The 15,275-nt window shown below is 37.9% G+C and overlaps 1 protein-coding gene across 1 annotated transcript in view; it reads right to left on the reverse strand.

Annotated features, from left to right (window-relative positions):
* Nucleotides 1-11,898: 11,898 nt before the first annotated feature.
* Nucleotides 11,899-15,275, reverse strand: part of RTTN (rotatin) — an 89,232-nt gene continuing 85,855 nt past the window's right edge. Inside the window, exons 47-49 of the mRNA XM_082335612.1 lie at nucleotides 14,180-14,283; nucleotides 13,747-13,816; nucleotides 11,899-12,014 (exon numbers count right to left, since the gene is read on the reverse strand). Of these exons, the coding sequence (XP_082191738.1) occupies nucleotides 11,932-12,014; nucleotides 13,747-13,816; nucleotides 14,180-14,283 (257 nt within the window). The 3' untranslated portion in view covers nucleotides 11,899-11,931. The remainder of the gene's footprint in view (nucleotides 12,015-13,746; nucleotides 13,817-14,179; nucleotides 14,284-15,275) is intronic.

Raw genomic sequence — 15,275 nt, forward strand, 5'->3', positions numbered from 1 at the left:
AGGCAGCCAGCCTGGCTTCACAGATGGGTGAGCTGCTCGCGATTTGTCTAGGACAGAAGCTGGTGGTGGTCTTGCAGGCCATTTCACTCTCTGCTGGTCAGCATCGGATTATCTGTAATTCTAAAACAGACTGTGCTAGTCCCTGTGAAATCAGAAGATAGAAAAATTCTAACTAAAACCAAAAAGAACTACTATCAGAGCATAGGAGAATGGCAGAATGGGGACGTTTTAAGCAGAAGAAATACAGAACTGCCAAAGTCGATCATCGTATATTCTCTTTATTTTCCATGGAAAAGATCAAGGGCTTTGCTGTGCATGAAACTTGTACCTTTACACTGCCATTGTTAGAGTAATGCCATCGTCCTTGGACAGGTGCATTAGTACCAACACAAAATTCTGTTTATTGATCACTTACCGTTTCGTTCACATATGAGAAGGTGAATATACACATGGAAGTCAACTTTATGTAGTGTGTTTGTAAGAGAGTCACTAACAGTATTGTTACACTAGTATAAAACCCCCCCACCCTAAAGTACTGTAACTATGTTGCTATAAAAAGAACTAACATTAAAGTGGTTGGCACAAAATCTGTTGACTGATTGTTAAGTGCTTTGATTACAATTTATTGAGTAAGATTCAACAAAAGTTTCTAGAACTTCAGCAATGAAAAACACCTTAAATAGGTCATTGCTAAGCACAAAGAAAAAAAAAGGGAAAATAAAGATCAAATAAATGAAACTCAAACAAACTATGATGGTGCAGGTAGCTGCTGTTTTCACAAGTGTTTATAGCTGTGGTCTTTACCTGTTATTCTATTTCTTTTTCTCTCTTTCTCTCTCTCTCTCTCTTTTTTTTATTTTAATGTACAGTTTCAGTTCAATTTCAAACCCTTGGTTTAGCACTTGCCACCTACCACTCTTTCCAGCTGGCCATTTTATCTCTAACTGAAAATAAAATTATGCCAGCCTGTTGGGGAGAAAGCACGGAATACTTTAAAGAGTCATATGAAAAAGTGTGTAGGCTGTTAAGGATCCTTCTTCTGATACATTATTGCAAATACACTCCCAGCACAGGATAAGGAGATTTATTACCATTATGAGATGTTTCAGTTCAGAGGGAGAAAAAAATAATCCACCCTGAAGAGCTACCTTCTGGGTAATTACATTTTGACCTCAATTCCTGCTACATTCCCTAGTGAACTTGTCCATACAATAATGTTTCCCCTGCTGGGATCTAGTCCAACATCACCTAAAGTTAGATTTTTTCTATTGATTTTTATGGTCTATGGCCTCTTAAAATCAGTTGTTGTCACATCCATAATAATTTTTTTTCCATGTTCATTGTTCTGCCATGAAATATTTTTAAAAGCATACTGGAAAAAACCCACAATGTTAAGCTGCATGTTTAACCACATAGAGACTTTGAATAATACAGATGGAAGAATACAAACCCCTACAATCCATTGCTGTGCTACATTTTTTTCTCATTTTTATTCTTACAGGATGCAAACTTCCTGTCACTAAGAAAGTCAGATTCAAAAATAATATTCAAAGGCATTTTTCTGACTCTGGCCTTGGTCATTTTGCCATTTAAAACTCCATAAAAATAGTTGCTTTATTCAAAATTTTTTTTTTCCCTTTTGATGTATGATAAAGGCAATAAACGGTAACAATACAACAGTAAATTACTGTCAACAAACACAAGAGGCAAGCAGAAATAGTTTTTCTCCTATAAATGCTACATGCAGAAAATAGTAAGGAAAGATTTTCAGAAACCATCATTAGTTTTATGCTAAAAATCACTACTCACTTTCAAGTAATTCTTGTTATTTTGGCCGCTGTTTGGTTTCTGACCTTGCCCCGCCCAGCACAGGCTGCAGACAAGGAGGGAGGACGAGCCCCAAGGTGCAGAGGCAGCCGCAGGCTTCTCAGCACCCCAAAACCTCAGAGCCCTCCCTGCTGGCTGCTCCAGCTTCTGGCGACCTGCTGAATGGCTCCACTCCGCATGTATTAATATACCTTTTCACAGGGATGCTTTGCAAACCTTTAGTTATTGCACAATAATTTCGGACAACGCAAGGTTTTTCACTCAAGTGTAGGACTTTTATTAGGTCAGAAACTATCAGGCAGGTGAATTCAATATTCCTTTTTTAAACTTATTTTTAATTCTGGAAACTGTACATCTTGCAGGTGCAAAGGGCCCAAAGGGTCTAAGGAACAGTTTCCTGAGCTGTGGATCAATGAAGCTGATGTCTTAATTTACGCAAACAGATTAAAACTCACACCAAATGTTTCAGAAAAATTGTGAATTCCAATGACACTGTTTCTACCCACAGGAGAAGCTTGTGTTGCCCCTTGAACCTTCAGAGTTATTTGCCATTTATGAAAAACTTTCAAACTGCAGAGAATCTAATCATGAAGGCACTAAAGCCTGTGTGTAGTCTTGGGATTCACCAAATTCCAGGTTCGGGAAGGCTCTGAAATTCAGATAAAGTAGCTTTAATTGGAAGCAACTCAAAGTTTTTATTCAAGTCTGGAAGACACCTTTCTGGAAAAGTCTACTGATGGGCAAGAAAAAGTCTGGCTGAGAAGGAGGAATGAGTCATGGAAAAACAGCCCTCTGCAAATCCTCAACTACAGAGAGTCCTGGAATGATAACTAAGAGGAAAGACAATTTTTCCCTTCCTGATTTCGTGAAATTCAGTTTTGAAGGGGAAGCGCTTTGAGCTTTTCTAGAACACCCTAAATTTGGATTTGTGTGATGAGTACTGCTATTCTGATGTTAGCGTGTTGGTTGCCCTTGCCTCAGTTGAGAGTGCATCTTTTTCAACTCACCTAGATGCTGACAACTGTATTCTCTCAAAAGAGCTTTTGAAGAGGTTTTTTGTTGGTTTTCTTTTTTTTTTCCCCTCAATATTTTTCAGGTTGTGGTTTATCGTTTGGTTTAATGATCGGCACTGAGCAATACTAAGTGGTCTCTGAAGTCAGTAGCAGCTGGTGATGCAGACTTAACACAGGAAATGAAACTGAGGAGACATCATCCTCTTGTTAAACTCAATTAGCAGACTGCATCTGAGCTGGATAGCAAGTTTTTAATAACACACATTTATTACTCATGGATCTAAAGCAAGGACACAGGAGATCCTTTAACTCCCTGTATGTGTTAGACACTGGGCCACAGGCAGTGCAGACATTCCCTCTCTCTCCTGTTCTGCTCTGTCTCCATGAAGCTCTGCACTGCTATGTAGGGTTATTGAAGGAGTGAGGATAGAAAATATTTGGTTTTAAAAGGCATTCCTTGTTGCTGATGATTTCACATGTATTTCAACTCCAGGTCAGTCTTCTGAAAATATTCTCAATTAGGAAGCATTTATAAAACTGCCTTTTTAAAGAAAGATAGGCAACATCAGTGAAAAATTAGAAGGTATGTAAATTACTTATTTTAGTGAACAAAATCTTGTATTACCTACATGAAGCACTGGGAATTGCCAGCCTGTATTCTGATGGCTTCAAATACTTTAAACATTCAACTCGCTAGCAGTGTTTCTTGTCTCACACTACCCTACACTTCATGTTGTTTTTAGAAGCACTTTTCCTATGGAAAAAGAAGGAAAAGAAAACATAAGTTTTACCTGCCAGTAAGAAGCAAAAGCTTTTACAGAAAGTACGTATGGATACGTATTGGTTGTGGGTTCAGATCTACTCTTTATTTGTCATAAAAATTGTTTGCTGCAACTTAATCAATACTGCCTGGCTGATTGAGAAATTTATTTCACATACACACACACACACACAATATTTTTTCCCCTCAAGTATCCTATGAGTCTTTTCACTTTTAGAATTTTTTTTTTTGCCCTTCTTTTTCTGCTGATCTTGGCAAATATTAGGTCAAAGAAAATGATAAAATCTTATTTTAAAACAGTGAGTTAGCTATAGACTATTTTACAGAAAGCAATCATATAATACGCATGTTTTGGGGCTGTTAACCTCAGGCTTCTCAAGACAGCGTATCAGCTTTGATACTAACAGTCAGAAATCCCCTTATAGAGTGATTCTTTGAAAGCAGACATGACTTGGCCAGCATTAATTGTGAAAGGAAGTACAGCAGACTTTCTTCACCCTCTTTCTTCTTTTCCAAAAATCCTATCCAGCTGAACAAGTATTGCACTAAAATCGTTCACAAATCAGCGAGAAAAACAATCAGCTTCTACCTATCCTTGTCAGCAATGGACCAACAATATTTAAGGCACACCTAAACCAGCTTTTCCCTCATTTTCAGAGAAGCAACAAACAAATTGGAACTGGGTTGCAGTTTTTCCTTCTTACCAATAAAGTCAGAAACTGCGTTCAACCAGAATTTTCCCGCTCTAAATAACGTGAATCGGTAGTCTTTGGCCAGGGTGTCCTTTTAAGAGATGTGGGTGAATGCAGCCTGTTCTGTCACTTTGAAGTTGGGCTAAACTCTACATCCTCATGGCTTGTGAACTCAGCCATGCAGGACTTGGTTGGGCGCGTTCTTTTGTAGCATAACTTGACTGTGAAATGGCTATTGAGTTTTGAGGATAATACTTATTTCAATTGTGAAATTGTTGTGGGGTTTTGGTTGGGTTTTTTTTCATCTTACGTCTTAAAGTCTCACAACATCAAACTAAATAAAATACCACACAAGTTGATGAAAAACTATGTCTAATGCGCTACATCAGATTCTACATTTGGAAATGTTTTGTTCACTACAAAATGCTTATTAAACAAGTATTCCAACGTAAACAAAGATATCTTGCTTGCAGGTTAAAGCATTGCATGCAGTGATACATTTGAGTAAAGTACTTTGAACATTGCACCGTTGCTAATATGCATAATTTAGCATTAATAAAATATTTTTGCCTGTGATAAATGACTGTCACGACTATTTATTGTTATAATTTCAAACACTGGATTTTCAAGGGAAGGAAACAAGGTTAGCAAATTTTCAGCTTTTTACAGAGAAAAGCATCTTTTCTAAGTTGCAGGGCATATCTCTGACAGGTTAAAAATACCAAGAGGGACTTGTTTGCCTCACTCAGGCTTTGTAAAACCACAGACACAAAAACCAGATACCTGCTAGCTTCTTGAAAATCATCAGTTGCATTTGGTAGCGAGAATTACTGTTAACCTCTGAGAGCTCAATAAAATCAAGTGAATGCTGGTCTTAAGTTAGGGAAAGTAGAAGAAACAACAGATGCTGCTTAGGAAAAAAGAGAGCACTGCTTAAAAAAATAAAAAATTGCAATAATGCATGTACTTGTCAATAAAACAACAAGTAATATTGAAATGTGTTTGGTTCTGATGTAATTTTAAAAAATCAACATTATATTTCAGACTAGCTTGATAACAATGGCTGATGATTTAAATAGCATAATTGTTCAAATTGAGAAGAATTAGAAATGCCAAATCAAATTCAAGACTCACATATCTATAGAATCACTGGCCAGAAGAATATATATTTTTAGGCCTTAAATAATGCATTGTTGGATTTAAAAGGTAGATAATGGTGTGTCAGTAATCAAAAACAAAGGAATAAAGATAGAAAAAAAAGCAGAAAAACACCAGCGTTGAAGTTACTGAAAATTCATTAGACTTCTCTGAAAAAAATATAAAAAATTTATAAAAAATAAAAATTACAAAGTTATAACATTAATCAAAAATGTATTTATGAGTCTCCTGAGATTTCTTTATAAAGTAGATTATTTTTATTTTCAACTGAAGTGGAAAAGAAATGTAAAACTTTTGTGCAACAAAAAATGAACTTGTTTCCAAACAGCTCCATCACATATTTGTGAAAAACCCTTCTAACTCTGTCTCTCAACATTTCAATTGTGAATAAAATTATAGAATAGTATGCAAAAATCATATGCAGCATTGATTTCTATTAAAATTATATTTTTGCTCTGTGAAGACTTGCATACATATACTAAACGCTAAGCACCAGGATCTAAAACTGCAACACTTCGTAGTCCTGTTGGCAAGTGATCAAGAAGCTGGAATGACGACATAACGTCTGGACTGGTCATTTGGAACTGGTCCATGTGTTTACGAAGAATGAGTACATTTGTGAACCTGAGCACGTTTGTTTGCTGTAAATCCAATACAGATTGACACTCTCCATTTTGGATGCAGGAAAGCAGGTGCTGTGAGAATCTCCTCTTCCAGAGAAAATGCGACCAGCTTTCACACCGTACATTTTTTTTTCTTGAAAAGGTTATGGTGGCTGAGATAGGGTTTGCGGGGGAAACACGCAGCTGAACACCAAACTGAACTGTAAAATCCCTACTGTTAATCTTCAGCACCTAAAACACCAGTTATAAAAATAAGACCTGCACAAGAGTATCTGGCACTGAGGCCTGAGGGCACAGACTGACCCTCATCCATGGGGCCAAACCCTTCTGGGTTACAAAACAGGGAGACTAATCAGGTCTTGGGAATACCCAGAGGCCACACAGAATTGCTGAATAAGGTCAGGCAATTATCAAAAAATGAGGAGGAGGTGATAAATGAAGAATGCACATCTACAGTGTGGCCCAGGAGCCAAAGATGAGCTAAAAAGGATTGAGGTGTCATGAAATTATATTTACCACAACTCACTCTCTCTCTTCTAAGGTAATGGTAGTATGACTGCTATCACAGTGGTGTAGCTGTAAATGATTACTCTAGGAGGCCACCTAGGGGAAAGATTTGAAGGGATTACAGGTTTTTTTTTTACAACCATGAGAAACCTCAAGTGAGCTGTGGAGTGTCTCTAGACTCCCTAAAGGACAGCAATCTTCAGGTGTCTGCTAACCAATTTTTTTTTCCCTAGAAGACAGTAAAACATTTCTCTGAAGGACAATCAGATTTCAGAAGCTGTCACAGTAGCTTCTACTCTACTGTGAAGGGAAATCTTTATATAAAGCTGGGTCAAAGTCTCAGTATAGAAAATTCCCCTCCATAGTCTGGCCAGTACTGCTCCATCATCCCACAGAAGCCAGAAGCCTGTAAAATGCTGTAATTTGCAAGTTTGATATGGAGAGGAACCAATGAAAAGCTCCACCAGGGGCTGTGTAGTTGCTATGATTGACTGAGGAGAATCCATAGTTCCAAATTGCTGGAAAAGCAAAAAATAGTGTCTTTCTCATAAATTACATCTTTTTTCTGAGAATTTTCAAGTAGGCTTGAAAATCTATTACTCAAAGGTTTGAGAACTTCATCAGCAAGTCATGACTTAATGTCTCTCTATGCATGAACACACACACACAATCAAAACTAAGTGATTTAAGTTTAATCCACAATTTTTTACCACTCAGGCAAAAATTATTTCTTTGAAAGCTTTCAACATGCAGTAGATGACACATCAGTCTTGAAAAATCTGAAAGCTTCATTTGTAGCGGATTTTATGTACATACCTCTTTTGAATTTAAAATACTTCTTTCTTGATTACAAACTTATCATAAAAGATAAAGCAACCAAGTAAGAGCATAATATATCTGCAGTTCGTGCAAATGGTAATTGCGTTCTCCTGGATAAGGATTTTCAAGAGACTCCTAGCTTGCATGGCCATGCCTTTTATTAGAGAAACTAGATGCATGCTGAATATTACCTTCTAAATTCTGGTCTATTCAGGGAATCCATCTCCACTTTAATTACACTTTGCTCTGTAGGATGAGAAATGATTTTACAGTTCTTAAAATTTGAAGGTATTTTAGAATTTAATTTTCTTTGAAAACCCAAACATGGTAACTACTACATCCTTGAAAATAGATGCATCTCCAAAATTCTGAAATTAAGTTTACCTGTGAATGGGGTCTCAATATTTTAATTTTCTTTCATGAAAGCTATTAAGACTAAAGGATATTGTGAGGCTAATTGTGCTAGTCTAAGTGCCAGTGAACAGAAATTATAGGGTCATTTATGTTTTATAACCTACCTCTTTATTAACATGCAGGGAGACAGGATGCAGCTGCTGAAAGTCCCTGATTTTTGAGTGAAAAGGTGATGAAGAGAGTGCTGTCCTCTAAATAAATAAATAAATAAATAAATGCCTCTTTCCTTAATCTTGAAGGAGAAAAGTTTTAAGTATCCTGTGAAGACTTTGTACACAAAGTGAATATACAGATTTGATGCATGTGCCCTTAGGGCAGTCCTGAAGGGCAAAGGAGTCCAGGAAGGCTGGATGTTATTCAAGAAGGAAGTCTTAAAGGCGCAGCAGCAGGCCGTCCCTGCGTGCGTAAGTTGAGCAGGCGGGGGAGAAGACCAGCCTGGCTGAACAGAGAGCTTTGGCTGGAACTCAGGAAAAAAGGGAGAGCTTACCGCCTTTGGAAGAAGGGGCAGGTGACTCAGGAGGACTACAAGGATGTTGTGAGGTTATGCAGGGAGAAGATTAGAAAGGCGAAGGCCCAGCTAGAGCTTAAACTGGCCACCGCTGTTAAAGATAACAAAAAATGTTTTTACAAACATATCAGCAACAAAAGGAGGGCCAGGGAGAATCTCCCTCCTTTGTTGGATGCAGAAGGTAACCTTGCCACGAAGGATGAGGAGAAGGCAGAGGTACTTAATGCCTTCTTTGCCTCAGTCTTTAATAGTCAGACTGGTCATCCTTGGGGTTTTCAGGCCCCTGAGCTGGGAGATGGAGATAGGAAGCAGAATGAAGCCCTGGTTGTCGAAGAGGTGTCAGTCACTGACCTGCTCCTCCACCTGAATGTTCACAAGTCCATGGGGCCAGACGGGATCCACCCAAGGATACTGAGGGAGCTGGCAGAGGAACTGGCCAAGCCAATTTCCATCATTTACCAGCAGTCCTGGTCAACTGGGAAGGTCCCAGATGACTGGAAGTTAGCAAGTGTGATGCCCCTCTACAAGAAGGGTCGGAAGGAGGATCCGGGGAACTACAGGCCTGTCAGCATGACCTCGGTGACGGGGAAGGTCATGGAACAAATAATCTTGAGTGCCATTACACAGCAAGTGCAGGACAACTGGGGGATCAGGCCCAGCCAGCATGGGTTTATCAAAGGGAAATCCTGTTTCACTAACCTGGTCTCCTTCTATGACAAGGTGACCCGCTTAGTGGATGAGGGGAAGGCTGTGGATGTTGTCCACCAGGACTTTAGTAAGGCCTTTGACACTGTCTCCCACAGCATCCGCCTGGAGAAGCTGGCTGCTCACGGCTTGGATAAGTGCACTCTGTGCTGGGTTAAAAACTGGCTGGATGGCCAAGCCCAGAGAGTGGTGGTTAACAGAGTCAAATCCAGTTGGCGGCCGGTCACGAGTGGTGTTCCCCAGGGCTCAGTGTTGGGGCCGGTCCTGTTCAATATCTTTATTGATGATCTGGATGAGGGCATGGAATGCACCCTCAGGAATTTTGCAGATGACACCAAGTTGGGTGGAAGTGTTGATCTGCTGGAGTGCTGGAAAGCCCTACAGAGGGACCTGGACAGGCTGGATCGTTGGGGGCCAACTGTATGAGATTCAACAAGGCTGAGTGCCGGGTCCTGCACTTGGGTCAGAATGACCCCATGCAATGCTACAGGCTTGGGGGGAGACCTTATTGCTCTCTACAGCTACCTGAAAGGAGGTTGTAGCGAGGTGGGGGTCGGTCTCTTCTCCCTAGTAACAAGCGATAGGATGAGAGGAAATGGCCTCAAGCTGCACCAGGGGAAGTTTAGGTTGGATATTAGAAAAAACTTCTTCACCAAAAGGGTAGTCAGGCACTGGAAGAGGCTGGCCAGGGAAGTGGTTGAGTCCCCATCCCTGGAGGTATTTAAAAGACGGGTAGACGTGGTGCTCGAGGACATGGTTTAGTGGTGGACTTGGCAGTGATAGGTTAACGGTTGGACTCAATGATCTTAAGGGTCTTTTCCAACATTAACAATTCTATGATTCTATGATTAGAGGCTAAAATTTTTTTTTATTTTCCTGAGGAGCCATACCAAACAGAAGTATTTACTTATGCCATCCCTACAGTTGCTTCCCACAATTGTAAAATGTTGCAAAATACTGAGAAAATAATGGTTAGATCTATGCTCATTTTGGGATAAACACAGCATTTGCGCTAAGGCTTACTGTAACAAGAAATGTATTAGCAATTTATCCAGATTTTTCAGTATGAATAATTTCTTCAAGAATTTGTACAGCTCAGTGAAATAGAAATGTTTGACAGAAAACAAGCATCCAGTTCTTCTATATTCTTATTATATTGTACTTGTATTTAATGAAGTCATTCAACTATGCAGCCCTATTTCACCTCACTAGATCCATGTGTATTTCTACACTTTGAAAGAGCTCTTGCCACCCTTGCTGAGTGGTTACTTCCATTGGAATTAATTTGGCATTCAGTGCTCTCATTTTTTGTCTCTCTGGAAAAGAAAGCAAACCGGCAAGTAATCTGCACTTTGACTTACAACCTGATTTATGAGAGAAATCATCGGGGTCAAGTATGCTGAAACATAAGCCACTGAAGAGAATCAACACTCACCAGTCTGCGGGGAAGAGACCCCCCACCAAGCCCAAACAGCCAATGCTGACTTGCAGAGCTGTCTGTTGTCGAGCGTACTCCTGCCCTGCAGCTTACTCTTCTGCAGCGCTATGGGATGAGCATGACAGCATTTAACCACTTTGCAAGTTAGAATAATTATGCAATGTATGAAGTGGAAAAGAATCAGGCTCTGGTGGTCTATCCTTGCTTTTCATTTGGTGGAGGAGCAGGAGGTTAGCCAATAATAACATTTCTAGTAATGATTTAATCCAGCCACTATAAGCATCATGCTTATGTCAGCTGAATAATATCAAGTCACACATTACTTATAAGCATCGCAAAACAAGCAAAAAAAAAAATCCCTTCTGTCAGTGGAAAATATTTTCATCACCTAGTTAGGAAGAAAAGACTAATTACAGGTCGACATGGCCTTGCTACAACTCTTTTAGAGATGTTACCCAAATTTTGCTTTCTATTTGCTCACTTTTATCTGTCCCTGACATAAAACAAAAACTTTGTGTTGAGGAAAGTCTGAAGACCGTGCTAGATATTTCAGAAGCATGTTCAGCAAAACTGTCATGTGCTCAGGCATCAACGTATTTTTCTCTCAAACTTATTTAGCACAGAATACTAAAAAACTTATTACAATAGTTACATAGTAGCAGTTCAAAGAAAACACAGGCCTGGATAATAGACTGTTCTTTTCCTCAAGGAAAAGATTCAAAGTGTTTATAAACTGGAAACCAACAGATTGTGCCTCAAATATTTTCTACGATGTTGTAATGTAACTAAAACTGATGCACACACCTCATATCCTCAATAAACCACTATGTTAATATAACTGTCACCTGCAATATCAGCAATTGAGAGCTCTTTTTCAGTTGTTAGCATCATTTAAAAAAGCAGCAGTTTGAACTGAAAACTCCTTCAAAACTAAACACACACCCTGCTGTTCTATACCTAATAGACGCACACCATGACTGCCAACATTTTCAGTTCTTGAATCTAAATATGCACCGTGTACATCTGCAACATTACAAATTACAATCCACTGACAACAAATGCTGATCTCAATTAAAAACCTTTTTATTAAGACCAATCCAAAACAGCAATTCTAATACTTGACAGTAACAATTTTGATGTATAATTTAAGAAAATTACTGATTTTTCACATCCTTTTCCTCTGTACATTCCTTCTTCTGTGTACATACTTTACATAGTAGCATCATTACAATTTCCCATTGGGATTACGGTACAAATAGTTTGAACCATATTTAGTGCAATTTCTTTGGTTCAAAGTGATGAACTCCTTCCTCAAAAGCTTCACAAATTTCTTCCGTAGCAGGTATGCTGCTACCACAAATCCATGAATAGAAGTGTTTTCTTTAAATTTCAGGCTCCCGTTGAATAAACTGTCCAGTTTCAACATGAGAAGGCATCTGATGATTATTAACAATCAAGAAGCCGCACTATATTCTCTAAGCATTTTAAGTAGTAAGCATGTAGCTCATTTTCTTCTGGCTGTGGAGTAGCTAAAAGGAAGAAAAAAACCAAAATGTTAAGTTCTCGTTGATTCTGAATATAAAATGATTTTTTCAAAGATCACATCAAATGCCTTGCTAGAATTCATGCTATTTTATGATCTTAAAGTGTACGTTATGAGTAGCAAATCAAGTACCAATACTTTATGTTGCGAAGTCTGGTCTTTTTGTTTTGTTTGGTGTGTGGGGTTTTTTTGTTGGTTTTTTTTTTTTTTTTAAAAGGCTAGGTTTTTTAGCAGCTTTCCAGGCCCTTGCTTAGTTGTAACAAATAACGTGAAAACTGCCTTTTGATTATGCTATGTTACAATGAGGTCATGCCTTGTTCTTGCCAAAACTTCTCCTTGGGTAGGACAAAGTGGGAAACGAAAAATAACAATAGACATGTTCAAAAATTCCCCCACTTGTACTCAGAAGCAGTCTACCATTTCAGCCCAATTATCACTGTAAAGTGATCAAAGGTTTAATAGGGTAGGCTAGTTGAGAACCTTAATGCACGAAAATACAGATGACAAGTTCACGTGACTGTATACTGTAACAATTACAGTTGCATAAAATCTAAAGATCAATCTTTCAGTCTAGGACTTTATGTTCTAGAGTAGTACATAAATAAATAGGGATCAAAGCTACAAGGTGCTAGTCTGTAAAAGCTGCATATTTCTACCTTGTTGATTCAACATAATATTTTGAAAAGTCTCTTATCAGTGGCAGTTATGCTACAAAGAATGATATAAACTTATCTGTTTATTGACACACTATCAGTAGACGAAATGTTGTATTATGTTTAATGGTTGACTTAGAAAAGGATGAGTTTGAAACTACAGTACATTGACAAAATCAATGGATCTTGGTGACAGTACAGGAAGAATTAGCATGAGATGTCCTAGCAAAAATACATCTCCTCCTTACTAGGAATGTAGGCAGAAATTTTGTGGCAATTCTGTTGTGCAAAATACTGTTGGAACTTGATATTATAAGCCTCCCAACTGATAAACCTGTTTGAGTACATCTATAGAGCAATTAAAATCAGTAGGAAAACTCATTGGCTTAAAATGAAACATTTGCATGTTTTTGCAAGATCAGAGTCTTGATGCAACTAACAGCCAATAAACCCATCATTAGCTACTGAAGCTCCAGCTACAGACCAGTGTTTGAACATCTTTCAAAATGAATGCTCTTGAGCTGAAGATAGCAACCCATCGTATAAAAGCTATTCAAACGATAGTTACGTTCAGTTACTTGAGCAATAAACTCAAGCTTTCAGAAAGTCAGCTAACTCATGGTACAGTATTTTAAGACTGCCACAATGACCTGTTCTGATCCCTTCTCTGTGTGGCTGAACACAGTGAGGTTGAGCACTGTTAAGCAAAGTCAATGCTAAGTGAACAATTTTTCTTATCACGAAATTTAAGAATAAAACAGAAGTGTACTGTGCAAAGAAAGCATTTTGCTGCAAGCACCATCAGACCTATTCTTACAAACTAACCTTAGCAATTACCTGAGGTCTTATTTATAATTTGTTAACCAAGAGGTATTTTTCCTCTATCTGTATTTATAAGATGCCTAACCATAAAGCATATTACTACTCATGATTTTAGAGACAAAAGTATCCTTTCAAAAACTTGTAGCACAACAAAAAGTTATTGCGATGATATAAATTGAAATGTATTAATGAACTACCTGATGAAAAAATACAGAATTAGCATTAGTTAGAACTAAGACTTACTTTTCTTCACTACAGAATAAGCCTCATCTATTCTTCTCCTTATTGATGGATTCTTCAAAGTCACTTTTGCCTGTAGCACACACAAACACACAAAATACAATGACTTGATTTTTTCCCCACATGTTCACACCTTAACAGCAAAGTTTAGAAAATTACAATAATTAAGCAGACCATGAGATGCAGGAATTTTAGAATTAGTGTATGACTGTATCATCAAACAGACTGCATTTATATAAACAGTTACAAATCACAGAGGACAAGCTGCTTCCTTACCATGTTGTTTAACCTCCTAGTCCGAGCAGCTATGTGATTAAAATAATAAAATGGAACTGCTGCTGTAAACTTTATTTTTATTTACTTAAAGGTTACTGTATTGCTTACAGCATAATAAAATTAACATTACAGTTTTTTCAAGTATTTCTCAAATACTAACCTTCTGATAGTTGTGAAGCAAAGCCCAAAGCGAAGCTGCTCCTATTCTCTGAACAGCACAACTATCACTTTCCAAACAGGCAGACAGTACTTCAATTGCTTTATCTAATGAGAAAAATAAAAAAACCTCACCTAGAATATATCATCAAAAGCACAGAAATATAGTTACACGTCTCAGTATTTTGACGCTTGGAGTACACTATTTCTGTGATAAGTATTGGTATGGCAGAGGAATTACAGAAGCTTTATTATCAGATTACGTAAATTTAAATATGCTCATGAAACTGGAAGACTCCATTGAAAGAAGTGTTAAAAAGAATATAGCAAAACAAAAACAAGCAACGCTAAAAAATTAAGCCATCCGTAATAAAACATGCATATTATGTACAGCCATCAGCTATGCATAGGGACTGATTAAGCCATTAAACTGTTTTATAACTCCCAGTAGCCACAATTAGAGACACATCAAGATAGAAATTAAGATGTTTCTATTTTCCTTAATACTTATTATGTAGAAGATTTGTAACCAATGAGAAATATTTGCCACCCCACTGTAGGTGCCTTTATTTCCTAGCCTTGCTCTGAAGCCAGACTCCTCAAGTTTGCTTGTTCACTTCATAATAAAAATTCACAGAGTATGTAACCGAATAATGTATGCTTAATTAAGGCAGCAAATCAGCATCTTAGGAAAAAATGAAAAACATGGACACTATGGAAAACTTGCTGAGAACTTATAACAAAGACAGGAACATTCTCTCTGCAATTAAATAGGGGAAAGAAACATGCCTTTTACAAACAACTGAGAAAAAAAGCTCTGTGCATGTTGTCACATTAAATATATATGCCATGATCATAACTTTATCATTATCATAAATGTTTTCTGCACATGACAGAACACAAAATGGTTTGTCTCAACATCCATGACTCGCAGGAGCTAATAAGGTTTTGTTCAACTGAAAGACAGGAACTTCCATGGTAGAAATATTTAAAAAAAAATATTTCTAAAGTAATTTATTTCAAAGTGACTGACACAAGGAATCCTTCAACACCCCCCCCCAACCTAGCTGTTTGAGAAAACTGCAAAAATCCTTTCATTC

The sequence above is a fragment of the Platalea leucorodia genome (assembly GCF_965183815.1).
Source record: "Platalea leucorodia genome assembly, chromosome: 1".
NCBI lineage: Eukaryota > Metazoa > Chordata > Aves > Pelecaniformes > Threskiornithidae > Platalea > Platalea leucorodia.